The sequence below is a fragment of the Alexandromys fortis genome, unplaced genomic scaffold (genome assembly GCF_014885135.2).
Source record: "Alexandromys fortis isolate MF-2015 unplaced genomic scaffold, M_Fortis_MF-2015_v1.1 scaffold_97, whole genome shotgun sequence".
NCBI classification, from domain to species: Eukaryota; Metazoa; Chordata; class Mammalia; order Rodentia; family Cricetidae; genus Alexandromys; species Alexandromys fortis.
The window spans coordinates 5,329,003-5,356,852 of NW_026067981.1; the positions used below are offsets into that span (position 1 = coordinate 5,329,003).

The 27,850-nt window shown below is 48.4% G+C and overlaps 1 protein-coding gene across 1 annotated transcript in view; it reads right to left on the reverse strand.

Moving 5' to 3' along the window:
* Positions 1-1,957: 1,957 nt before the first annotated feature.
* The window catches only part of Uck2 (uridine-cytidine kinase 2), a 66,851-nt gene continuing 40,958 nt past the window's right edge, over positions 1,958-27,850 (reverse strand). The window contains exons 2-7 of the mRNA XM_050158331.1: positions 19,006-19,165; positions 18,165-18,261; positions 14,755-14,897; positions 9,944-10,041; positions 7,324-7,372; positions 1,958-5,509 (exon numbers count right to left, since the gene is read on the reverse strand). Of these exons, the coding sequence (XP_050014288.1) occupies positions 5,370-5,509; positions 7,324-7,372; positions 9,944-10,041; positions 14,755-14,897; positions 18,165-18,261; positions 19,006-19,165 (687 nt within the window). The 3' untranslated portion in view covers positions 1,958-5,369. The remainder of the gene's footprint in view (positions 5,510-7,323; positions 7,373-9,943; positions 10,042-14,754; positions 14,898-18,164; positions 18,262-19,005; positions 19,166-27,850) is intronic.

The following is a 27,850-nucleotide window of genomic DNA, read 5'->3' on the forward strand; positions in this document are numbered from 1 at the left end:
GGACCTTGGGGTTGGGGAGATGTCTCAGTCGGTAAAGTACTTGCCCTGCAAGCATGGAGACTTGAGTTCAATTCCCCAGGACCCATGTTAAAAAAAAAAAACTAGGCAGGTGGTACCTGGGGAAAGGCCACAGGGAAACCTGTGGGGGCTCACTGGACTTCCAGACTAACTCATTCAGTGAGGTCAAGGCTTAGTAGGAGACCCCGTCTCAAGAAATAAGTCAGAAAGACTGCTGGGCAGTGGTGGCGCACGCCTTTAATCCCAGTACTCAGGAGGTAGAAGTAGGCAGATCTCTGTGCTTGAGGCCAACTGGTCTACACAGTGATTTTTGGGTCAGCCAGGGCTACATAGTGAGACCCTATCTTAAAATAAACAGACAGGGGGGCTGGAGAGATGGCTCAGTGGTTAAGAGCACTGACTGCTCTTCCAGAGGTCCTGAGTTCAATTCCCAGCAACCACATGGTGGCTCACAGCCATCTATAATGAGACCCGGTGCCCCCTTCTGGCCTGCAGGCACACATGGAAGGAATGCTGTACATATAATAAATAAATAAATAAATCTTAAAAAAAAAAACTTAAAAAAAAAAAACAGGTTTGTCTGTTTTGTTTTTTCTTTTCGGTTTTTTCGAGACAGGGTTTCTCTGTAGTTTTTTGGAGCCTGTTCTGGAACTTTTCTCTGTAGACCAGGCAGGCCTCTAACTCATGGAGATCTGCCTGACTCTACCTCCCGAGTGCTGGGATTTAAGGTGTGCACCCACCACCCCACTAGAAAGCAGTTTTAGGTTCCGCCTCTGATTGCGGTCTAGTCCTGAGATGTATATGCCAGGGTTTAGTCCTGTGTCAGATGGGTTCACAGTTTCATTTTAGCTCGTGGTTTACTGAAAGCGTATGTAAGCATACAAACAGGACTAGGAGCTAGCAGAGCGCTGTTGGTGTTGCAGTGTTGGGGACTGAACCGAGACCTCTGCTTGTGCTAAGCAGATGCTCTAGTGCCAAGCTACGTCCCCAGCACAGAAAAATGTCATTAAACGTTTTGGTTTTGGGGTTGTTTTTTGTTTTTTTTGTTTGTTTGTTTGTTTGTTTGTTTTTTTGAAGGGTAGGGAGTAGACAGGTTCTTAGTATATGGGTGAGGATGACTTCAAACTTGCCATCCTCCTGCCTCAGCTTCTCTAATGTTGGGGTCACAGACATGTGCTATCACAACTAACCTTTAAAATCAGCTGTGAAGTACCTAAACATCCCCAGCACCGCATAAAGAAATCCGCCTAAGCCCAGTCTCTTGAAGCTGACATTGTCATGCACTAATGCATATGTATCTTTTAAAAAAATAGATATACATCTGCCTTCATTCATTTCAGAGTGAGGTATAGTTAACACAAATTTTTTACTGCACACCCCTCAGTTTATTTCATCTAGGTTTGGTTTTCTTTTTTTTTTTTTTCTTTTTTTTGGATTTTTCGAGACAGGGTTTCTCTGTGGCTTTAGAGCCTGTCCTGGAACTAGCTCTGTAGACCAGGCTGGCCTCAAACTCACAGAGATCCACCTGCCTCTGCCTCCCGAGTGCTGGGATTAAAGGCGTGCGCCACTTCATTTTCAATATAGAGAAGTGGGTTAGGCAACTAGCCTGGGAAGGCAAAAGAGGCAGAAGCTAAAAAAATGTCATCAGTGAGAAAAAGCCAGTATTCCAAGAATCATGGTCTCAAGAATCACGGTCTCCCAGAAACCGTGGCCCAGTGAGTGGTTCATGCGATACAATGTGCAAGACAAGTAACATCAGGGGAACCTGTGAGCTAGGGCCTGGAGTCTGCTGCATACATCCCAGGACCAGGGGGCCTAAACAGCAGGCTAGGCAACCACTTCCACCAGAAATGCAAGGTCCAGCCCTCCCTCCACCCCGAGTTCTTAGCAGGCTCCCACAGGCTGCTTCTAACCAAGTATCACAAAAGAATCGAGTTGGTAGTTTTTGTCCGTCTTTATTTACAGCAAAGTACATAGGATGTGGTCATTTCATAGCACTAACAAAGGTAGGGCAGTAAAACCAAAGAAGGGAAGAGACAGCATCTTCTAGGAAAAGAACAGCCTAGGTATCTACCTAGCCACTCACCCTCGCTCCCGAGGCAGGCCTGGATGGGAAGTCACTGCCTGAGAGAACAGGAAGCTGCCATAACACCTTGTCACTGTGCCTGGCATCATGAGAGCAGAGCAGGCCCAGGGCCAGAGTCCTAAATGGGGCCCTGCACACTCCAGATGCATCCAACATCTGTGCCTTTCCCAACCTGCTCTCTGCCTTGTTCTGTCCAACACAAGCATTGTCATCTGCCCAGAGTAAAAGGATAAATGGCAAAGGTGACAGAGGTCAGCCAGTCCTTCCCAGAAGCACCAGCCTGTGTGCACCCCGGACTGACCTTAGCCACTCCCCAGGCAGCCCAACGAAAAACACTTCCCTGCAAGAGGCTTGCAGTCAGCGTGGACCAGTCCCTCCTCGTGGCTACTCAGGGGCACACCTGACCCAGCTACTTCCCAAGACAGACAACCCACCTTGGCTAGAGCAAGCGGGAGGCAACTTCCCCACGTTTTGAGTAGCCACCATCATGAATATTAATTAGTTCTGAGACAGGTGACTTGGACACCGCCCTGCCCCTAAGGCCTGACCCCACGCCCTTCCCCAGGGCCTGCTCTAACTCAGATTCCTGTCTTTTTTCTTTTTCCCCCCACACCAGCCTCGGGTTCCCCAAAGAGAAGTCACAGTTAGTTGAGTTTCTTTAGCATGATGGAGTGTGAGGCTGGGCCTTCCTGTAACCCAAGGCTTAGAAGCTTGTTTCCTAAAGACAGTATGTGAGCCGGGAGGGAGAAGCGAGCACCATTGGGTGGCTCTGAAGCCGAGGGATTTGTGCACCTGTGATTAATGTTATGTGGCGCCACTCAGCTGTCCTTCCTCTCTGAACAGCTAAGTCCTCAGAACCACAAATGCCATGGTTTCTTAGTAAGTTTACCTCTCAACTCTCCAACGGAATTGGAAACTCAGAACCTCAAGACTCAGACTACAATGTTTCCTATACAAAGTTCAAGTTCAAATGCACAATGGGCCAAAAGCTGGGCAGCCTCAGAGCAGCAGAGCCCCCTTCCCTTCCCTGCACACAGCAAACACTGCTTCGAGCCAAGCCAGACTGCTTAGTTTCCCCAGGAAGTAGGGACAGGGTAGTCCCAAAGCTGTGTCCAAGCTAGGAACGGGCTGCTCTGAGGCCCTGGAGGTTTGGTCCCAACACCTTAGACAGATGAGGAAGCGGCTGAGTAAAGGCTCAGAGATGAGAAGAATCCATTTTCCACGGCAGTGGGATAGACAGCCAAGGCACTAAGTGGTTTGGCACCTGGGAGCTTCAAGTAAAGTTGAGCATGCTACCCACTGAGAGGCCAAGGCTCTTGCAGACACGAATGGGTTTCCCATGAGCACACGCCATCCCAGCAAGGCCCTTGTCCTTGGGATCCCAGGTCAGGCCCTAACCTACCTTTATCTCAGGATTACCGCGAACGTGGAGCTGATGTGATAAAGACTGTCCCCCAGACACTCTAGGACACATCTGTCTTGCTGAGTGTGTGCCTTCCTCACAAGTACCTGAGCCAAACGCTCCCTGCTCCAGCAGCAGCTGCCATCATGGGAACTCGCTGCAGAGCCTGCGCCTCAGCCTCCCGGTGCCTCAGGAAAAGGGCAAAGCTCTATGGAGGCCTAGGTTCATGTCTTTTAAATAGAAAATCGGAGTTGGAGGCAAATTTGAATCCTGATTGGGGAACTGGACGGTGCTGAAACAGCAAGGAAACCTCAGCCAGGTTGGAGAGGAACGGAGTAAGAAGCTCAGAGGGCTGAGCACCACCTACAGAGGAGGCTCCGCAGTGTCCGGGTACCAGTAACTAAGCATGTGGCCTACAAACTGCAGGATGACGACCACCAACGTGACAGTCCTTGGCTCTGAGGCCTCTATCTCACACACCTGTCCCATTTTCTCCAGTTTTCTTCTCAGCACGTCAGCTTCCTCCAGGAAGGAGTTCCCACCGAGAGGAAGTGTGCAGGAAAGCTGAAAGCCCCTACCTCGGGCATCTTCAATATAAAACCCCAGCTTAGGTACCCATGATTTAAATACCCTCCCTTAATATCTTCTAAGAAATAGTTCCCTTCTCCTAGCCCCTTCCTGCTGGGCAGCCACCACATTAACATGGGACCGTGGGATTCAGGCAATCACCCTGACACCACTGCTCTCGTGGGACTCTCGGGTGGGAGACACACACTGTCCTCGTCTCACTGAACAGCTCCAGCTCAGAAGGGACAAAAAGTCACTGCCAGCTCCATGGGTGGAACTCCCAGGGGCATCCTATAAGCCACTGTCAGTGGTCAACACCAGATGTCCTTAACCAAAGCCCAGACTGCAAGGAGCCGCTCCATAGCCAATAATGTGTCCAGACAACCTGACCACTCACTTCCCTAGGAGGCAGTTCTTCCTTAAACATGCCAAGGGTCACAATCCCACCCTTCCCAACACCTATCTCTCTTTTCCTGCAGGAAGAGATCCTATAAAAATCCCTCTCCCTGACCCCCCCCAGAGCAGAAAAGACAGCTCTGGCTTCCTAGGAGACAGACAGCAGAAGAAGGATGGAGGCGTGGAGCCACCCAGGCTGACAGGGCCAGAGTGAGGCAAGGAGAAAGGCAGCCAGATTGGTCTTCCTCAGTGGGCCTCTTCCCTGAGATTGAGTTTTTGAGTCGAGATCAAGTTTAATTTCAACTACCCCCTCCAAAAAAAAAAAAAAAAAAAAAAAAAAGAACAAAAGTATCCCTCTTAGCTCCAGTTTCAAAGAGGGGACATCTGTCAGGGGGGCCTTGAGAGTTGAGTCCCATCCCTACTGAGGCCCAGGGTACTGAGAGCAAGGGACATCAACCAATTGACCACCCACCTCCGTGGCTCCCCAGATGCCAGAGCATAGAGCCCTGCTGAGTGGGGCTCCAGGCCCAACACCCACGCACAGGTTCCTGTAGAATACTTATGGCAAACAGCTTTACAGTATTTGTACATTTACACAAAAATAGATCCTTTTCTATATATGTATGTATGTGTATTTATAACTGGTTACACGTTGGAGTCATAATTAGGCATCACCAGTAATAGTTGGCACAGTTTGTCACTTAAGCTCAGGGTCAAGTTCTGTTTGATTTGCTGTTCCAAAGTACAAAAAGGAAAACAAGAAAATCAAGGCAATTCATCTTCGCGGTGTTTTCTTAAATACAGTAATTTCAAAGGAGGCGTATGTACAGATGACCAAAGCCTCTCGACCCTCCTGTGGCTTGGAGCTGGGGGCTGGGAATTGGAGTCAGGGCACAGGGGTCAATGTGGCCGGCTGCTGGACTCTGATGCCTGCCTCTTGCGTGAAGGGGTGTAGCCGTTGAGATAGCCGTTGGTCTGCCGCTTGGAGAGCCCTCCGTTGAGGATGTCCTGGATATGCTGCACAATGAGGTTGATGGCCACTGTGGAGCAGAGAGCAACAGTGTTAGGGAGGGGCAGGAGGGCAACACGGTCTGTGTGCACAGAAGGGCACAGGAACCAGAGGCCAAGACTTCAAGGAAAGTGGCCCTGACCCTCCAGAGCGAGTCACCTGAGCCTCCCTCCCTCCAGCTGGGCTCATAGGACACCTCCTTTGCTAAGTATTCTAAAAGGACTGGAAATGAGACCCAGTGAATGACATCCTGCTAATCAGAGTCCCCCTAGATAAAGTAAGCAACCCAAAAATTGTGGGGATGTGACTGAAGATGGCTTTACTACCACCAATCACCTCTAAGTTCCTTTTTTTTTTGGTTTTTCGAGACAGGGTTTCTCTGTGGTTTTGGGGCCTGTCCTGGAACTAGCTCTTGATAGACCAGGCTGGTCTCGAACTCACAGAGATCCACCTGCCTCTGCCTCCCGAGTGCTGGGATTAAAGGCGTGGGCCACCACCAAGTTCCTTTTCCTAAGCATGTATCAACTTATGTCCCAAACAGCGCAACAACCCAGAGAAAGTCCCGTCTTCCCACAGAAAGTGAGCTACATTAGCATCAAAAAGAAACTCGGTACCTCAGTCCACTGACCAAGGCTAACAATAACAACAAGGAAGTGTGCGCCATGCGTGCCGTGTGTCATGTGTGGGGAGGAGTAATGTGTGAGAGTCTAGGGAGGTCAAAGGATGAGGGCAGGTGCGTCCTTTTCTATTGCCACCTTATTCCCTTCAAACAGTCTCTCTCACTAAACCTGGAGACAGCTAGGCTGGAAGACAAGCCCTAGCATGGGATCAAGAAGGAAGTCTTAGGCACTTTTTCACTGAAAGGGAGTCTTAGGCACCAGGGATCCGAGTTTCCAATCCACATAGTATTAGGTTACAGACACAGACACAGCCATGGCCAAGGATTTTGGGAGTTTTCTTCGACAAGGGTCTCACTATGTGGATCAGGCAAGCTTCGAACTCAGAGATCCACCTGCCTTTGCCTCCTGAGTGCTAGGATTAGACGCGTGTACAACCGTGCCTGGCTTTAAGATTGGACTTCCATGTTTGGGCAAATGCTCTTACCCACTGAACCACCCTCTAGCCCCAAACTAAGGACCACTTTCTGATGTGACTGACGAAGACGTCACGTGACACTTCTCTAGACTGTGTAAGCTGAGGGCCATCAAACAGGCCTATACCCCTAACAGAGTCAGTGTGGTTAGAAACTAACACAGACTGCGGAGTGTATTCCAGGAGAGTAGATCCACAGTCCGTTCCCTGAACTTGGTTACGAATGCTAATGTCACGCTTCCTTAAAACAGTGTAATGTTCACTGCTGTGATGAACACTCAACTCGGGGCACACATTTTCTAAACGAAAGAAAAGTGAAATAAAAGAGAATGAAAAGATGAGGTCCAGCCCTGTGTAACCAATGAACTCAGCTACACTAGGTCAAGGCTGTGGACGGCCACTTACTTCCTAGACGTGCCAAACATGAATTCCGCAGTCACGGAGCCACATGACTCCTTTTCCTAAGGGTGGCCCCGGTGTGATGGCAGCATCACCCTACATGGGATCAGGAAGTCTACCTTCACTGAAAGGTGCTCTTGGGTACCAGAGGTCCAAGCGTCATACTGGATTATGTCTGTCCCCCAACATCGATATACATATGGCCAAGGATCTGTTCCCACGACTAGACTTGTAGACAGAAGCACCTGTCTGACTGTCACAGACTTCAGGACCCTGCATGGTCACGCTGTGCCCAAATTATGACCGATGTGGATAGAAGTACAGACCACAGGAAGACACCGCACGGGTACTCACCGAGATTGTCTGCACCTCTGGGGATGATCACGTCGGCATACTTCTTGGTCTGTGGAGAGAGATATTTACAACGTGTCAACAGGCGCATTCGGGAAGAAACCTGAGCCCCTCTCCAATGAATGGCACAAGGGAAGGGCCAGTCAGTCCCTAGCAGCAGCTTGAGGCTTTGAACGCAATACTGCAAAAGGCACCTAAAAACAAGGAGAGGCCTAAGGAATTACTACCTTTAGGGCTAAAATATGAATATTGGAAGAGGATGAGGAAAAGGAGTGACGCTTTTATTTGTCAAAGAGAGAGTGGTTCCCATGAAGCAATTGATTCAAAAATCAACTCATAATCCAATGCTTAGCTGAATGCTTACCCCAATGTCTACTTCATATCCACATTAGAAAGCCGGCTTTCCCCCAGGTAACTACACTAATGCCTAACATCTGTTCCCACCTAGGACCTGCAGAGAACATGACCTTAAAACCTGTGGAAGGATGCTTAAAAGAAATCCCACACTAGCTCAGAATTGAGAATAGATGGTTATATTTAGGGGTAAACTAACAAATCAGAATCCTCTCTCTGCTTGAATGGAAAACAGAAACCAAATCCAGCAACCAGAAAGAGCGGCTGGAAAAGAGGGTGGACACGAACGAGCCCCACATCAGCATATATAATATAAGAGACCACGCCCCAGTTGGCGGGGAACCACTGGCTGTCAGACTTCCTACAGCAAAAACCAGACACATTCAGTGCCTCCACACCGGGAACAATTAATTAGAAAAAAAAACAAACATAAAGGGCTAGAGAGGAGCTCAATGGTCGAACTCTTGCCTAGGATGAGAAAGACCCTGGGTTCTTCCTCCAGCACCGACAAAGCAAAGCAATAGTAACTGTACATGTCACGGGATCTGTTCACCTTGAGTCTGTAAGAAGCCTGGAGGGTGACACTATTCATACCCAGCCCTCAGTGGAAGTCAGAAAAGACAATCACAATCCCCTCCTGGTGACTAGCTTCACTTCTCATTACAATAAAAAGTAAATTTCTTAAAAAAGTGAAACCATGTTCCTTGTGTGTTGCGTTTGTTTTTATTTCTTTTACTGAGATTCCATGAGCCATACTAGAAATAAATGTCTGGACTATGCCCCTGGGTTTTTCATGCTCTTGCCTGCCTATTCCTCCTAATATGACCCAGGGTCATGTCAGGGTCAGACTCCAGACCTTTCTCAGGTCCCCACTATGGAAAAATTAACTGTCCTTCCCCGAGCCAAGAGCAGCTGGACAGTGGGCCTGAGCACAAACATCCCAGGAAACACTTAGCCAGAATCTGCAGCAGGCCCACAGCTGAGTTAAACTGCACAAAATGTCAGTACAGTTGTCTCCCAATGATGAAATCCCTTTGTGCTCTCTGAAAGTCAAAAGAGGGCGGGGGGTTCAGGTAAACAGACCCTTGGTCCTAAGAGCCCTGTTCCAGAAACCTGACCTTCAAGAGAGCAACAGGTGGGCTGAGAGCTCAGGCTGACCGGAAGTTCACCAGTCCCTGACTGAAAACCAAGTCAAGCCTGGTGTAAGGTGAAGACCTCCTAACAGACTGAAGCAGGCGTGGTGAGGATTATCTCTTCCAGGAAAGGAGCAAAGGCACAAACAAGTCAATCATCCTGAAGACCTTCCCGGGCATCACTCTTCCCAAGTGATTCCACTCAAAATCCAGCCTGAGTCCCAGCTTCTCCTTCTCTTAATTATAAATAACCAAGGCCAATTTTGCCAGTCCTGAGCCTTGCTCCAGCGGGAAGGACATGGTGAGTCAAGATTCTCCTAAATCAAATGTCTTCCCACAATCCCAATCGCACCCCGGGTCTCTGCCAGCTCCCCTCCACATGTCCCATTGGGTCTCTCCCAGGGAGATGTGCTTCTCTGGCTGACTGTGCACTGAGGGCCATTCCCCTTTGGTTCTCAGAAAACTGGCTCACTAGAGAACTCGAGATGCTCCAGGAGGCACAGCTGTGCCAGGAGGGAGGTAAGGAAGAGGATTTCACCACAATCCAGCACTTCCCCCCACGGCAGTGCCCGCCCTGCACCAGTACTCTGGCCTTTCCAAAGCCTCCCGCCAGTTGAAGTCTATCCCAGGCTAGCTTCGGGTAAAGTCTGATACTGTAGCCCTCCCAGGCAAGCAATGCAGGTCATGCCGGGAGATGCACAGAAATCGGGTGACCTTAAGAAGAAGAAAGGCAACAGGACAGAACCTAGTCTGCCACCTCTTGGAACTTTAAGATGCTCACTCAAAAGAGAGGAGTAAGAGTCAAGCCAGGGAGACCCCAGCAACCTACAGGCTTTTAAACCCATCATAAAGGAGTAGAGGATGGCTCAGCATCTGTCTAGATGGTGAGAGTTACGTGCTCTTATTCTCTCAGGAAGGACCCAGCATGCACATGGCAGCTAAGGACCATCCCTAACTCTGCCTCCAGAGGTTCTCACGCCCTCTTTAGGCCTCTGAGGGCACTGCATGCATGTGGTATATAGACATACACAGGCAAAAACACCTAGACACATAAAATAAAAACAAACCTTTTGAAAAAATATTAAATAATTAAATGTCAAGATGTACATGTAGTAGAAACAAAGAGTATAACTCACTGGCAAGCAGAATTCCTCAAAGGCAGGCTTCACGAACGTAATGTACTGAGATAAAATCTGTTCAAGGTCCCTCCCTCTTTCGCTGATGTCCCTCAACACTGTAAGAGAAGGAACAACAAAAATCAAGAAAACAGTGTACAAGGTAACACAGCCGATTCCTGCAGGTCAACCTGCTGATGGAGAAGTCAGGGCTCCTCAGAGACTTGCCCTAGGACAGAGCAGCAACGGATTCAGAAAACAAACCATCGAATTCTACTACAGTGTGGTCCCTATCATAAAAGGGTGCCTGGCTGAGACTAGCAGCTTGTTTCACACAAACAAAATTTCAACATGAACCAGAAAAGATCAGGGCATCCCCGGAGAGTCGCAACAACAGCAAGCAGTGGCACCCAGCTGCAGAATGCTCACCTGGGCTCCCAATCCAGAGACTCACTGCTGTGGGGTCGGTCAGCTAACCACCCACCTCCCTCCATCTCCTGGGCAGGAAGACCAATGGTGGGGAAGCTCTTTCTGCTCACCTGGGGCACACAAGTTTGCAAATAGAAAACTCTTTAGTGAGAAAACCACACTCTGGGCAATAGTGAGCCAAAGCCAGATGAAGCCAAGATGGATAAAGATTTACCATCTACCGTCTACCATCTTTCCTCAGAACCTTTTAGTAAGGGACCTGCGGCAAACACTAGTTTTAAGGGCCAGGGCATCCTGATTCTGTCACTGTGCCCTGACCTCCCTAAGCCTCAGTTCCCCTTGGAGAAGTAAGCTAGAAGGGAGTCCAGGAGGTCCTGTTAACCCACACAGCCCTCTGCACAGCTGCCACTTCCAAACTTCTTGTCAGCCTGCTAAATTTTCACCCATATCCCCAGAGACTACCACAGGAGGTAACAGACTCAAATCTCTGCAAACAAACATGGAGAGTTTTTGTGAATGAGATTCTGGAGAGCCATGCCACTAAGCGGATACACACACACACACACACACACACACGCACGCACACACGCACGCACGCACACATGCATGGTCTCTCCTGCACGCACTAGAGCGTGTGCTCAGCAGCTTGCTCCTCCTGGAATCAGGTGCAGCCCTTGGAGTGCTTGGTGCTGGGTTTGTTTCACAATGCATGCTTTTTAGGAAACTACCAGCTTTAGCACCCTAGAGAGTTTTGCCCTTCTCCCTATGGCAAATCCCACACAGACCTCCCTGCTGCCCACAGACCAACCTGGTAACTTCATCTGTTATAAGAGAAGCTAGTGGGCCATGCAGTAAACCCCAGGGGGAAGTGACACAGCCCACGACTGCTTGGCTCTCGTTAGCTAATGAGTGTGGACCTGAAGGAAAGTGACCTAGATGTGAGTTGCGTCCCCAGAAACTCCTGCTCCTGTGACCTCTTTGATTTCCTTAAATTTACCCTAAAATTATCCTCTTCATTTCCTTAAACAAAAGGTAGACAAAGAACATTCTATTTATAATTGAGGGAGGGAGGAATCTCATGCAGCCTGGGCTGGTCCAGACACGCAGCTGAAGATGACCTTAAACTCAAGCTCCTGCCTCTAACCCCCGAAAACTGGAATCACAGGTATCTGCCATTGTACCCAGTTTTTATGTAGTGCTGGGTATCAAACCCTCGGTTGTGTTCATGCCAGGCAAGCAATCTACAAACTGAGTGATGAAGCTATTATTCAAGATAACGGGGTACAGACAATCTCTAGCATGGCAGCTAGTGCACAGTATGGTCAATGTGCCTAGTCTCCTGTGCCAACTGCAGTGCCAGCACCATCGGGGATGAGGGTGGGGGGTCTCCAGGAGAGCAGAGGCTCCTGACAGGAAAATCAATGTGAGGAGGGCAAGGTGCATGGGGGGAAGAGGGCACGCGGGGGGGGGGGGGGGGGGGGGGGGGGGGGGGGGGGGGGGGGGTGGGGGGGGGGGGACCAAAAACTACAGTGGAAAGGTGAGGATACAAACACATGCAATTGGTATGTTAAAAAGGGACAGAGAGAAAGAAAGAAGACTCACATCAAAAAAATGGGCTCCAAGACACTGGAGACATCCAATAACAGAAAGCACTGTCACCCAACTCCCTAAGCCTTCAAGGAAGCCGTCACCTTAAACAGAGTAGAACGGCTCACTGCATTTGAAACGCTCTGCTCCTTGGGTACTGCCAGGAAGCAGAATCAGGCCAAGGGCTGAGTCAGAACATGATCTTGGCACAAAAGGGAAACTCCAAAAGAACCAACGCTTCCAGCCCTACCCCCATCCCATCCCAGCCTGAGCCCTACACATGTGCCGGGCAGGATGGGATCATTCCCAAAGGACGCAGGAATGGGCAGGAAGTGACGAGCTTGCCAGTTCCCTGCCTGGCCACTGAGTCCTTCCAAAGCCAGCAATGCTCTTTCAGCTCTAAAGGTCATGCCCCATTCTTCCCGGTCCTGATGCTCAGGAGCAGGCAAGAGCAAAGAGCAGGGAGGGAAGCATAACTGGGTGACCTAGAGGAAAGGAACCAAAGAGGGCCTGAGCTTTCCAGGCACTTTAAGATTCCAAGACCAATTCCTCCCTTATTAGAATATTAGAGGTTATGAAAGATGGGGGGTACAGGGTGGGAGGGGAACATGGTACTCAATTCTCTCAGAATGTTCTCCAGCCTTGTATCTACTACTGTTAGGGACTGGCCCCTGCCCTGCAGCCCCCTGCACTCCACCAAGCATACGCCAAGCATGTTTTGTAGAAACAAATGGTGCATGAGAAAACGTAGCTTGGCAGAGGGGGGGCCGTAAAAATACATCTGAGGTGAAGAGACAGCAACCTGCCTAGACAACAAGGGACAGGCAGGCACTGGCCAAAGAAAACCCCAGGGAGAGCTAGGTACACGTTTTTCATCTCAACGCTCGGGAGGCAGGCTGATCTCTGAGTTCAAGGCCAGCCTGGTCTACGGAGCCAGCACTACACAGAGAAACCCTATTTCACATGGCTTTAGGGATTTCCCATATTCATATAAAGACCCTCTCCCCACTTCAGGCCAAGAAAGGGAAGAAGAAAGTACTAATGACCTGATTTGAGTTAGGACTCACTGTATTTCCAAAGACTTTAAAGCTACTCCAAAGCTGGTTCTGATTCCCTAGAAGCTATCTTTTCTCCTTCCTTTGAGGTCTCCCTAGGATTGAGTCCCACTTGCAAGACTAGTCAGTCAGCCAGTAGGGCACAGGCTCCTGGGGTCAGACTCTCCAGAGGCCCGGCAACACTGCCGAGGAAGATACTAGCCACCTACCTCTCCCAGATCCTGACCCGAGAGCATCAACTGTCAACCACTGTGCTGCAGGCACTGTCCTGCATCACCTCTAACCTATCCCTCGAGGACAGTAAAATGAGGTTAGAGGTGAAAACACAACCTGTCCAGGGCCACACATCCAATGAGCCGTGGAGCTGCAGTCTTGGCGTTTTCTCTGATATAGCACACTGCCTCTTTAAGTTGGCAACCATCAGGGACAATGACCCACAAAGCAAGGAAAGAGCTAGGCTTGTCTGTGAGGTGATAAGCCAGACACTGGGACAGATGCATGCAAGTTGGGAGGCGCCATAAAGAAACACAAACCTGGGGTATCCCTAGGGCCATCAATGTCACAAAGCTAGATGGGGGACCTGCCTGCCGAAACTAGTATCGTGGCTCTCCTGCCCTTTCTCCCCGCTTCACACAGTGAGACCTTTGTTGCCCCCTCCCCACAGAGGTAAGTTGGCTCCAAATGAGCATGCAAACCCAGACTAGTCTCTCTCAGCTCTACTGGTTCCATTAACAGCTCTTGCCAAATATTAGATTATATTATCAATCTATTTACTAGAATGTCCAAAAACACAGATTTACCTACTAGGATCTTTTTGAGACAGGGTCTAAACTTGCCTTGCAACATAGCTAAGGATGACCTTGAATCTCTGACCCTCCTACTTCTACCTCCCTGGGTGTAACACAGGTGTCTAAGATACCTGTTTGTGTGATGCTGGGATTGAATTTAGAGCTCCGTAGATGCTGGGCAAGCCCTCGACCCACTGAGCTGAACTATTTCCCTAGCCAGGGTACTTCCTAATGTCTTGTTTACATCTCCTATACGTTCCATTCTCATGCCGCCCTCAGAGCAGGCCTCGGTGTCTGTACAAAGAATGAGCATTTTCTCTAGTTGCCTGCACCACAGTTCCTCCTCAGCCCTGTGGTCTGACCCTCCTTCTCCCAAAGGCTCCCAGTGGAAGCACATGGCTCGGCATCTGGCAGAGCTCAGCTCCCCAACCAGTTCTGCGACTTCTGAGAATACATGGGCTGGACAGACACACGGGTACACACTCAGGAAAGCCTGCCGGGGACTCTGTCCCACGGCTGGGGAGAGAGAATGAGAGCATGCAGAAGCAGATGGTGGAAGAAGGGGCCCGGCACTGAGGGCATAGGGGTCCCTGTCCCCAGATGCCCTACAGTTACTTCCAAGACCAAGGCATCTTTCCTTAATGCCTCATGAGAAAATTAAAAAAAAAAAGACCTGAACATTTAACTAGACAATTCCCAAGGAAACCAGACTTATTTCATCTTAGTGACCTCACAAGCCTTTCTTTATCTAAACAGTGGAGTGACTAATCCCTTCCTAAATGTCACTAAACACTAGGTGGCAGGATGTCATGAGGTTGGGCTAACACACAGCTGGCCTGGCCACAGTGGCACACAGCTGCATAAGGGACAGTCCAGGACTCAAACTCAGGAGTGCACATGCCTCTCACGGGCTCCCACCTATCTGTTCCCAAGGTGGCCCCCAATCGTGCCATCTGAAGCTTACAAAACGCACCTCTGCGAGAGAGACGAGTGTCCGCATCTGTGTCTACGAAAAGCTTCATCTGGAACAGGTCTCGGACCTCCTGAGAGTAGAAGGCCAGGATCCCTTCAAAGAGCACCACATCCGCGGGGTAGACAGTGACCGTCTCCTCTTTCCTGCAAAGCACAGAGCAGTGACAGGCTGAATGGCCAGGGAGCCGGGGTAACAGCGAGGATCAGAGCATCTGCTGGGTTGGGGTTCCGGGTTCTATCCCTCTATATACCTAAACAGTAGAGAAGCTTGGCTCCTAGGCCCAGAGGCCCCAGGTCACCACCACAGACAAGAAGATGTTAAGAAGGCTAGGGCAAGCTCTTCTCAACTTTTGCCATAAATCAGAAAGAGTTGGCAACCATCATTCTTTAAATAAAATAAACAGGTTGAAGAATACAATACAGACATTTTGTCTCTAACATCTATGTCTAGGTTACTATCTCCCGTGTATCCCATCCACACGCTGTTCTCCAATCAGGCCACTGTGTCTGTAAAGGTATCATTCTCTCTAGCTGCCTGTACGTGTGGACAGCATAGACAGGGGACAATAAACAAGGCCATTTTGCCTCTACAAAAGCAGATATGATTTCTAGTTTCTCTGAAGGTGTCTCCAGGAATGCTTTCGTGCCTGGCACTTCTGCAACTTGGTATTCTGAACCTTAAGAATCAGATATTCAGTTCTTGCTGTACAATTCCACCCATTCCTCTATACTTGGGGCAACTTAAGAGGAGAGAAGTAAAGGAAAGAGATGAGGAGGGGAAAAGAGAAGTTTTGAAGAATGGTAAGATGAATGAGAAAGCACTGGACAGAAGTTCAAATTTCGAGTTCTCTGCCCATCTTCCAAAGGCATCCTTATAGACTGATAACTCATTTACAGAGCTGGGCAGCCCAAGGCAGATCCTAAGGTAAATACAAATATCTGGCTTTTCAAAAGCCAGGTGGGTGACAGATTACGAAATGGTCATGGGATGGGTCTCTCACAGACAGGCCTGCTTGGGGCTTCCCTGACCCCTGTTCTTCAGGGCAATTCTTAGCCTTTGATAAGGTATCTATCTGTCCAACACCTCCTTACAGGCCCCTACTGCCTCTTTCCTTGCTAACTCTGTGGAGTTTATGGTTGCCTAACTACCAAGTGAACTACCATTCGCAAACTACTTTACGTTCCTTAAGCAACAAAAGATCTCTGTGCAAACACCGAGAGGTCAGCAGAACAGCCCACGGAAGAGGATGCTGTCCCTCCGTAAGTATCTTCCACCTGCGTTTGTATCGAAGTCTCAAGTGGACACTACAACCTCCTCCAGGCAACCTGGATGAACCTCCTCTCCACTCTACTCCTTTAAGCCTTCCTCCCTCCTTCACACTATTCCACAGGCCCTTGTCTTCCCCCCGCTGTATTCTAAGTGTTGTTTCCCTGAACCTAGAGGAAAAGCCGTGCACTGGAGTGTCTCACTGGCCACACACCACCACTTCTGCCTACAGCAGGAAACTCTAGTTCACCCACATCTCCTTCTTGTGTGGTTCCAGGTCGCACTGCTGACAAAGAATCAGAAGATGATGAGGAAAACCCACAATGTACAAAATACAAAAGATAGTAACAGAGGGACAGACTCTAGAGGCTGGAAGCCAGATATGGCGCTTTTTTTGCACTTTTCCATGAGCCTCGATGTCTATTCCAGTGGTCAGGTTTGAGGCTTGTTTTCTCTTACTGTCTGGCTGCCCCCTTCCAAGTCAGCCCCCAACATGCGTAACTCCAGTTCCTACAGTGGACTCTATTCCTGCGGGTTCCGTACAACTGATACCGTCAGCATGATTCTTGGTGTTAACTTGCTCTGATTCTCCACACAGCAGGATCTGCCCCCCACAGGAGGCACCAATGAGGGAATAAGACAGCCTACAAAGCACGCTCTCCCTCTCCTCCTCTACCCCAGCCCTTGCTGCAGCCTCAAGTTCTGGGCTATGAGAAAGGCACTAAGGGCAGAAACATGTAGAACAGGATAATGGAGCAGGGGTGGCTAGGTTTAAAATGACAGGAACGTCTAGTAAGGGATAAACATTATGTCTAATTTCCTATTTTAAAAGAATTCAACAGAAAGGGAGAATGGCAGAGAGTAATCAGAAGAATGAGAAGCCAGGGACATGTGTAACTACCCACAGATCAGGACATTTACTGAACCACTACAAGCCTAGTACAGTGAGCCACACCTGGGAACAAGCCACCTAAAAGTGCGCCTTGTGGCCCTGGAGTCCCAAGATGTGTCCAGACGCGTCTGAAGACTTGTGTCTGGACAAGTATGAACACTCCCAAATTTATTCTCACATGAGGGCCAAGAGGGAGAGCTCAGAATCTAACTGTGCTCTAGGATTCCTCGGGAGGGGCTGCAAAGGAGAAGGAAGGCTAGTCTGTCTTGACTGAGATGCTGTCTGGAGAAAGGGGACTCATTTTGAGACGTACATCTGATGGTCTCGAACCCTTCTACCTCGACACGCTGTCCAAAAGCAATCACAGCACGAGAGCAGACAACGTTGCTTTGTTTCTTCCCTCTCCTGATTTTGGTCCTACCCCGAACATCTTCTTTAAGGAGCAAAGATGTATATCACAACAAACAAGCACACCACCTGTCCTGGCTAGCACAAGCTAAGAGTCAGAGAGAGGAGCCTCCTCTGTTGTGGAAACGCCTCCATGAGACACAGCTTTAAGGCGTTTTCTCAATTAGTGATCAATGGGGGAGTGCCCAGCCCATGGTGGGTGGTGCCATCTCTGGGCTGATGGTCCTGAATGCTATAAGAAAGCAGGCTGAGCAGGTCATGTGAGGCAAGCCAGTAAGCAGGGCCCCTTCATGGCCTCTGCATCAGCTCCTGCCTCCAGGATCCTGCCCTGTGTGAGTTCCTGTGCTGACTCCCTTCAGTGGTGAGCAGCAATGTAGAAGTGTGAGCCGGATAAGTTCTTTCCTCCCTGACCTGCTTTTTGGTCATCGTGTTATGTCGCAGCAATAGAAACCCTAACTGAGATACCACCCACCCCTTACACCAGCCCAAAGAACAAGCCCATCCTTCAGAGAGAAGGAGGAAATGATCCAGCCATTCCTAGAAACGTCCTCACTAAAGATGGGGAAGGTACCAGGCAGTGGTGGCACACACCTTTAATCCCAGCACTCAGGAGGCAGAGGCACGAGGATCTGAGATCAAGGTCAGTCTGGGCTACAGAGCGAGATCCATTGACAACCAGGACTACACAGAGAAGCCCTACTTTAAAAAAAAAAAAAAAAAAACTACGAAAAGGGGGTGGGGAGAGGAGAGATGAGACTAGACAGGAGGAAGGAAGCCGAGTGCACCCCTGGGATGTTCTGAGCTACAATAGCTAACATCCTCTGGCCTAGCCCAGCCTGCTTACCGTGAGTGGGAGACGAAGTCATATACGGGTATCTGGACTGTTTTTCCTTCGGTGATTTCTTTGAGTGTTTTGAAGATGAGTTCGTTGTCAAAGGCATCTGAAGAAAATCAAACTATTAAAACAGCTCTTGGTTTTAAACTAACCTGTTGTAAAAATCACAACAAACTTCACACCCAATACACGTTGCCCTTCCAAAGCCAATGTCTACCCACGGTGAAATACAAACACTCCCTGGATCCTAAAACAGAGTGTGTGGGTGAGTTCTGGCAAACTAATTTTGTTTGCTTTCTGCTGACATTCTAAACCTGGTGTCAATATATCCCCTCCTCCCAAAGGTCAGCTGGCGTCCTGGGAGTGGCATATGCTAAGCATGGGTCCCATGCCAAGAAGAGCTGATTCCCAACAACACGAGAAACCTAAACAATCTGAAGGGGCAACACACTGATCGGGGCTATCAGCAAAACTCATTCAGGAGGTCACCTGAAGACACTCCACTTCCCTTCCTGCTGGTCTCCAAGCGGAGCCCATAGGCTGGTGCCGGGGTGGTGGTGGTACAGGCTGCTGCTACACATCAGAAGGCAAAGGAGCAGCTGTGTTTGTTTCTGGGGATCTTTGCCCAGGCTTGCATGGTTCACCTTCATTCAACACAATTTCAATCAGCTCTCTGCAAAGTCTCCCAAAATCCATTCTTTCCTGTGAGCCCAGGATAGCCAAGCAAGATGATCACTGGGCCCCTATGTTGTCGACAGCAACAGACTTGGGAGAAGCTAAGTCCTTCCTCATGAACACAACCACCACCTGCTCCACCTTCCACACACACACCCCTCAACTCCCAACTCACCTGGGTGGTCAAAGTTGAACTGGCCCTTTAGGGCTTTGGCCTTCTGCTCTGAAGTGAGGACTCGGTAGAAGCTATCCTGGCTCAGGATGACCACCTGCTTCTGGCGGTAATCCACCTCATTCTGCCCCAGGAGCTGCACGATCTTGGCACAAACGGAAGACTGTAAGGAGAGAAGACAGCGGGAATAAGAGGTGTGTGGGAGTGTGCTGGGACAAAGGAAGTGCCGACCCCTAGGCTGCTATCCTTGCTATAGAGGAGCTGAGGGAAGAAGCCAGCAGCTCAAGTAATATCTGGCTAATTAAAAGGCTAAGGGAGGACCAGCCTGCTAAAAGGAGGTCTAAGGATCCCAAAGTCCTCAACATGCTACTCCCCAGGGCACTCAGTGCTAGCAGGTGTGGAGGCAACGGCCTCCCTCCTCCTGAAAGCCAGTGAGTGACAACAGAAGTATTAATCCGCCTTCTTATCCCCTTGTGTAAAAACACACCAAACACTAGAAAGTGGAGCTAATCCTCTGCGGACAGGCCAACGGAATAAAAATTATTGCATAAGCACAGAACACTGAGCCCCTACACACCTCCACTGGTGCAAGGAAGAGCCACAGCAAAGGCTGGGGAGATGGCGCAGCGGTTAGTGCTTGCTGCTCTTCCAGGGGACCCAGGTTTAATCCCCAGCACCCAGGTGCAGTAGCTCACAATCACCTGTAACTCCAACTCCTGGGACATCAACAACCTCTCTGGCTTTCACACGAATGCAGATGCACCCAAGTGCATATAAATAAAAAAATAATCTTCAAACACAAAACACACCAAAAGCAGCTGGGCAAGATGGCTCTGTGAGGAAACATGCCGGTCACCAAGCCTGATGATCTGTGGGAGACCCGCATAAAAGCCACGTGGTGGAAGGAAAGAATGGACTCCCACACGGTGTCCTGACACCCGTGTACCTGGACACACGTGCACTAAAGAAACATATTAATAACAAAATAAGAAGCTCCCAGAAGTGCCAAAGCAGTGGTGGTGGTGCATGCCTTTAATCCCAGCACTCCTTGAATTCAAGGCCAGCTCGGTCTACAGGGTGCATTCCAGGACAGCCGTGTCTAGGAAGAAAAAAGGCTCTAAAAGGAATAACTCAACATTCCTTGTGGAGCTGATTAATCTGTTACATTAGACAAGAAGAAACAGCACGTCCCGAGAGCTCCTGGGCTAGGTTTTGTTATTTTATAAACTTTGCCATCTGATTTTAACAACAAGCACACACCAAAACGTAAAGCCACAATTATTATAAAGTTGCTTGATGTATCTGATTGTGAGAACAGCCGTTCCTGTTGCCCTAATCTGACATATCAGGCTGTTCTGCACTGCACTATGGGGCATGCGCCTCATACAGCCCAGTAGGAAGAAACCTTGAAGGAGGAACAATAGTTTGGTGCAGTTATTATTCAAAAGTGGTTTTTCCTTTTTTTGTGATACTTTTACACAGATAAGGGTTTAAAACAACTTTGGACCTGAGGATGGAGATTTTCCCCGAGATGCTCCCCCACCCTCAAAAAAGAGCTACCAAACAAAGGAATGCGGGGCTTGCAATTCTCTAATTCAAGACTAGAAACGCTAGAGAAATGAGCACACCACCCAGCATCTGCAGGCTGGGATTGCCTTCTCCGAACTGGATCTGACCCCGACACTTGAAGGTGGTGAGAATGGGCTTCGCCTATATGCTTTTCTGAGCCACAGAACTCTTCCATATTTCATGAAGCTGCGTGCGTGCGTGCATGCGTGTGTGTGTGTGTGTGTGTGTGTGTGTGTGTGCGTATTAACTATTCGGTTCTAGAAAAATTTAGCCTATTAAATAGTTTTGATCCACAGTAATACCATACCACCACTGCCAACTGTACAAAGCTAGCCGGCCTGACAAGAAACAATGTGCCCGCAGGCCACTCTAGTGGGGGCATTTTTCAGTTGCTGTTCTCTCTTTCAAAATGACTCTAGCTTGTGTCGAGTTGACATAAAACTAGCCAGCATATCTTTTTTAAAAAAAAAAGTTATGATGGGGGCTGAAGTATAAAATAGTGGTAGAATGCTTTCCTAGCATGTTAAGGTCTTAGCCCAATCCTGAGCACTGCACGTATAAATAAATAAAAGGTATGTATATGATAATAAATCCTATAACATCAGTATCAAATTAAAAATAATCACTAGCTGGGTACAGTAGCAATTGGAAGGCTGGCAAAAAAAAACCAAGGCTATCATGAATACTCAGTAGGACCCTACTTCAAAAGAGCCAAAATAACTATTATTTTGGTGACAAACTGGGCTCCGCCCTTTTAAGATTATTATTTTGGTTATTATAACCTTACGGAATAGAAACCACTAGTCTGAAGGTCAATTGATAGTCAGTACTAAGGTGACAGGATTCCAAAGCCCAGCCACCCAAAGCCAAGGCCCACCTCTGACACCCTGAAACAGCTCACAGGTATTAACACGGCCTGGGGGAGCTTGGGTGCAGCCTAGCTCTACAGAGCTCCATCCTTTTTGTTTGGTTGGTTTTGTTTTTGACAGGTTTCTCTGTGTATCCCTAGCTGTCCTGGAACTCTCTTCTCTCTATAGACCAGAGTGGCCTGAAACAGATCCGCCTGCCTCTGCCTCCCTAGTGCTGGGATTAAGGGGTGCACCACACCTCGTATATCTCCACCCTTATCGCAGGGGCACCAGAACATTTATCCTCTTGCTACTTCCCACACACTGACAGTGGGACAGGAGGGGACCAAGTAAACGTACTGATGCTCTTAAGCCAGGCAGTGGTCTTAGGCCACCCTGGTCTACAAAGTGAGTTCCAGGACAGCCAGAGCTACACAAAGAAACCCTGTTGTGGGGAGGAGGATACTTGCTGCTCTTGCAGAGGACCAGGGTTCAAGTCCCAGAACCCACATCTTGGTTCAAACAATCATCTGTGATTCTAGGTCCAGGTATCTGACACCTTCAGACAGACTTCCCTGGTCATTAGACATACACACAGGTAAATCATTCATACACATAGAGTAAAATAAATAAATCTTAAAAATGTTTTGAAATTTGTATTTTTAAAAGGTAGGACAGGCCTACAGCAACTGTGAGTTACTGTCTAAATACAAGCAAAAACATGACGTGTTCAGTCTCGGGGCTCAAACACACAATCCTCTTTATCACTCCAGAACTGAAGTGGGTTTGGTAGCAGCTCCAATATTCTCCACAAATTTCTTCCAATTCCAGCAGACATTGGCAGGGACAGTGGACCCAGAACACTGAGCAGACAGTGTCCAGCCCCACCACATCCTTAGCTCACTGTTTGTGTTAAATGTCACAGAATGTCATGTAACTAAAGGCAGGCAAGTGATAAATGTCTATGAAAAGGAAGCGGAAAATGCACACACAAAACTTCTAGAAATGTTATGTTCAGAAGAATCCAGTTGTTGGGAACCAGTAACTACAGGTTGAGTGCACCAGATGTGCTCAACAATGGAGCCCTTTCTCAGGGACACTCTCACTGCCCCTTGGGAAGCCCCAAAGTGTCAGCTAGCCACCAGGACCCTCCAGCTGCTGAGCCTGCTGCACGGTTTCTGGCCTAAAGAAAGGCTTTTTCTCTAAAAGCATCCATCCTCATACAAGGGATGGTTCACACAGCCCAGACACCATCTGGTTATTCTATTTTGAGCAGTGTGTCTTCTGGGAGCTAATCCTTAGGGTACTCCTGGCCAGTTCCAATACTGCTGAGGGAGCAGTTCACTGAGGACTGTTCTGCCTCTTTGCCATTTGCCCTCCAACCCCCAGGATGTCCATTGGTTCTGGTCAAGGCCAGGGCCAGAGAGCTCCAGTGGCCCCACCCTTGCAGGGATAGAAGGCTGGTTGTATTCCTTGAGCAATGGAGTGGTAGTTCTCACCAGCAGCCTCACAGAGACATCCTGGCTAAGGGCCATTCTGCCCAGCGTGCAGCAATACCATCAAGCTGCCTGTCATGTTCTGGGGAGGCTACTTCAGAATCACAGTGGGAGAAAGGAGCCAATCAGCAGGCAGGCAGACTCCTCACTTCCTTGCCCTGAACTCAAATGACCTCATCAGCTGGTGGTAGAAAGGCCAGGCACAAACATCCATCTGGTCCCTTTGCTCTGGTAATGTAAATAAGTCACACCAATCACTCTTCTGTCTTCACTAAGGTCTATGGTGTCCATCTCAAGAAGAAAACACCCCAGACATTACATCACTCTTTGGGGGCCAGGGGTGTTCCCCACACAACCCAGAGGCTCTAATTTACAGGTGTGAGAACATCAAAATGCCTATAATTTGCCTTGGCCACAACTGAGAACAGAGTTCAAATCTATTGATTCTAAAAGGAGCAAACCAACCTGTGGCAACAGCAGAAAGATGTCAAATGCTTCCCTGGAGCAGCTGAACGCCATCTCATCTTGGAGCAGGTGATCCAAAATCATGGCCTGCTAAGCAGGCAACCTACTTAGCATACCAACTGTGCCCTAATGCACACACATGATCTCAAAGTAAAAGGGTCTCAAATACCCCGAAGAGGCCACAGATCATTCCAACAACCCAAGAAGTCCAGAGCCCAAGGATCAGCTGCGACTTGGTTTTTAAATCCCCAGGAACTGGAAGGGCTCTGACACAACGGAAGTCCTCCTTCCCTTAAACCTAGCATACACCGCTCCTTTTTTATGTCAGCCTTGATTTAGATTATTCTCCTCCTAGATTCTAGCCGAACAAATGCAAAACACTGAAAACACTTCGCAGAGGTGGCTGGCTGTGTGTTCTAAATCTCAAGGCCTGAGCATTATCTGGGCACTGACATTCCCGCCCTTCCTTGCAGTCTGTCATTATGCTAAATGCTAGTCACTTAAATATGCAGGTCTTAATCGAAAAGTTCCTGGAATCTGCTTTAAATAATTAAGCACCCCTTCTTTTTAAAAGTTCCTCCTTCCTGTTGAATAGTGAAGACTGGATATCTGGAGCTTAAGCAGATATCAACCTGCAGCAACTAAAGATGGACACAGCTAAATTAAGTCTGAGAGCAAAACAACCACAAATCGGCTAAGAGTAATGGTGCATGCTACATGAGAATAAGTCCAGGCTGACCTGTGCCTGTGAAAGTGACATCAGAAGACGAGAACTCTGGGAAACAGTCTACTTTCATTTTCTATTGCTGTGATAAAATACCCTCAGAAAGATGATAGATTGGATAGATAGACACAGAGATACATGACAGATTAGATAAATAGATGATAGATTATTATACATACATAGCTAGAAAGATAGATAGATAGATGATAGATAGATAGATAGATAGATAGATAGATTGATTGATCGATCTGAGGGATAACATCACATCATCAACACTTCAACACTCCCACAGAACATACTGAGCACCAGGAAGGATGCTGAAGATTTCACACACAGTGACTCCTTCATAGCCCAATGGGATCAGTTCCAGGAACTCCTCTAGACACCCAACCCCTGCAGATGTTCAAATCCCCTATGTAAAATGACATAGTATCTGCATATAGCTTCCTGTGGACTTTAAAAATTACATTGCTAAGACATACATAGAACTAATCCACATGGGAAATAGAAAAAGACAAGATCTCCTGAGTAAATTGGGAGCATGGGGACCATGGGAGAAGACTCAAGAAGAGGGAAGAGGAAGGGGGAGCAGAGAAAAATGTAGAGCTCAATAAAAAGCAATTAAAAATTTACCTCTCTAGATCGCTTATTACACCTAAAACAATATAGAAGTTACACAAGCAGTTATCATGCTGAGGTTTGGATGTTATTTAAAATTCTCTCTCCCCCCCCCAATCTAAGTTTGGATGTCCCATATAGACACAGAATGTGCTGCCTAGTTTTATGTCAACTTGACACAAGCTAAAGTTATCCTGACAAGCGGGAACCTCAATTAAGAAAATGCCTCCATAAAACTCAAGACTGTAGGCAAAACTGTATGTCATTTTCCTAATGTGGCTGGTTCTATAAGCAGGCTGAGTAAGCTATGAGGAGCAAGCCAGTAAGCACTATCCCTCCCATGGCCTCTGCATCAGCTCCTGCCTCCAGGTCCCTGGCCTGCTTGAGTTCCTGTCCTGACTTTCTTTGATGAACAGCGACATGGAAGTGTAAGCCAAAAAAGCATGGTGCTTCACAGCAACAGAAACCAGAAGACACAGGACCTGTGACTACAGCCACCTATGACATGGCTGCCATCCTCTCTTACACAACAGGAAACAACGTCACAGAGAGGAAGATTAAAAGCAGCTGAGCCTGTCTTGGGGCAAGCTCAGACAGGCTACAAAGAGGTCTGGCGCTTATAATCATTGCATGCACTGCGGAGCCTACCCTACTTCACAGCGAATGGAAAGCTCTCTCATCCCAGGAGCCCCAGGACTCTTCAAACACAGCGTAATATCAATGTGTTTAAATGGAACATAGAAGGAAAGCATTGTTAGTAAGACTCTGTAACCTGTCCTGCAGGTTCTCACACACTTGCTGGGCCCCTTGGGAAGTTCGCTGTTCTGATATGATTAGTTCTTTTTGGTTAAAGGGGTATCTGAGTACATGCTTAGGGGGCACAAACCGCCTTTCTAGAAAGCAGGGGAGTCCCTGGTGTGTTCTAGAGTGAAACGAGTGGTGTGGCAAAGCTCATCACACGCCAACTGCTACTTGAGCTGGCATCGTGCTGTGAACTCAGAGCCCATTCAAAAGGAGGGCACGACTAAGGATGGCAGTGTTCCCACTCTCTGACCAAGCAACAAGCTAACAGCCATGAGTATGTGTGTAAGAGAGGTGCAAATACGATGTACGACTGCTGCCACGAGAGAGATGGTGGACACGGAGAAGGGAAACACAAGCGGCAAACTTAGCAATCAAGGTTGTGGGGTTCTACATCATCAATATAAGCAGAAAGGTAGGAGCGGGAAGACACTGCGCGCATAAAACCAGGTCTAGGGTCACCCAGTCTGGTTACCAGCTGTGCAAAGGCAAAATCTCAGGCAGCAACATGTGTGTGATTCGGGTGGTCACGTTACCCTCGCAAACAACCATTCTGCACAAAAGAATGTATTACTGTGGCCTCCTCTTCCTCACCTTAGACCTGAATACGGAATGTGGCCTTGCACACATACTGAAGGGACCTGAGCTTGCTGCTAACCTTGGTCAATCTACTGGATGAGGTTCTTTCTGAGATGGGGGGAGGGGGGTTTGCACTGGAGGGTCAATAGTGGGCTGGTCCAGTTCCTTCACCTTGCCTGGGGTTAATAAACAAAAACAGGGTGGTGAAGCTCAAAACACAAGGCCCCTTGCCACAGAAGGATACAAAACCCACCCACTTCTATAACCCGGCTTCTTACACGCGGGAAAGACACCTGTTAAAGGAGCTGCTGTGCTGAGGAAATGCCTCTCCTGTTTATGCAACAACGCACGATGTGCAGGGGCAAGGGAGGGTAAAGGGGCAACTATGACCAAAGTACATAACAGACACCTACGGAAATCCTCAGCAAAGCCGGCATTTTGTGCAATCAATATACACTTAGGAAAAAGGGAAGAGGAACGGAAGAGGCAGAACAGTGTGTCCGCGGACCTGCTGCAGAATCTCTGAGTGACGGACCACAGGGACAGGACAAACAATTCCTGTAGACATCACAACGGTGCTCAGCTGAACGAAGCCTTTCCAGGCCGCTCTTCCACTCCACACCCATACAGGGGCTGGACACCCAGAGACCCACCCATGTCACACTCATTTTCAATTTCCTCTTCCGTTCTCTTCCAGCATGGTGTCTGGTGCCCGAATGCAGGATGGCGGGAGGAAACAGGATGTGCCAAGCACCTCTGCCCCTCCCCCCCTTCTTCCTTCTTTACTATCTTTGAGAACTCAACTTATTATTGAGTCTTTGTAACTCTGAGAGAATTCAAATCCTTTACTGGCAGGTTGATCGCTAGGATGCTTCCTTACCAATTTTGTTGGCTTCGTTGTTCACCACCTCCTCCAGGATCCCCAAACTCCTCTGGAACCTCACACTATACATAAAAACTAACTCGTACTTACAAAACATGGAAACAGTCTAAATACTGGAAACTGCTAAGAGTTAGTCCCCGTGTTTACCTCGTGGCTATCAAGACAGGCGAGCTCCCCTGCTACTGAAATAGTGCGCATCTCCAGCCACAGAAGACACAGAACCGGGAGTGAACCCCAGTGTGAACGGCAGGCTTTGGTGAACCCCAGTGTGAACGGCGGGCTTTGGTGAGTGCTGTACACTGCCTGTTGACAAAGCGATGAACGCACCGCTAGAGTGGAGGCCAGGCCTACTGGAGAATATAAGGGAAATTCCTATACTTACTGCTCAATTGTTCGGTGAAACTAAAATTGTTCTTTTTAAAAGTCTACTTTAGCAAAAGAAACTAATCACGTAATTACTATATGTTCCTGCAATTGTACTCGAGAGAAGTATGCATACAAATGTCCATAGAAGCTTTATTGTTACAACAGAAGAAAAACTCTTGGTCAAGAGAATAGAGTCTGTGGCGTGGGTGGAAACCTCATTGTGGTTGGGCTCTTTCAATCACTTTGGCTCGCCCCTAGGAAGGTGGGCTCCTCTTAAGCTCTGCAAAGGAGACAGACGGAATAACTAATCCTTGAATGAGACAGTGTATTCACAGGGCAACAGAGTGTGAGAGGCAGGCTGAAGTTCATTGAAAAACAGGGGTGGAGCAGAAACAAGGAAAGACAGCATCAACCCAGGGCCTCCCCACACACGTGCACACATATACAAAAGCACACATAGTTTTCAAAATAAAAGTAAAGAAGTTGTTATTAATGTGGT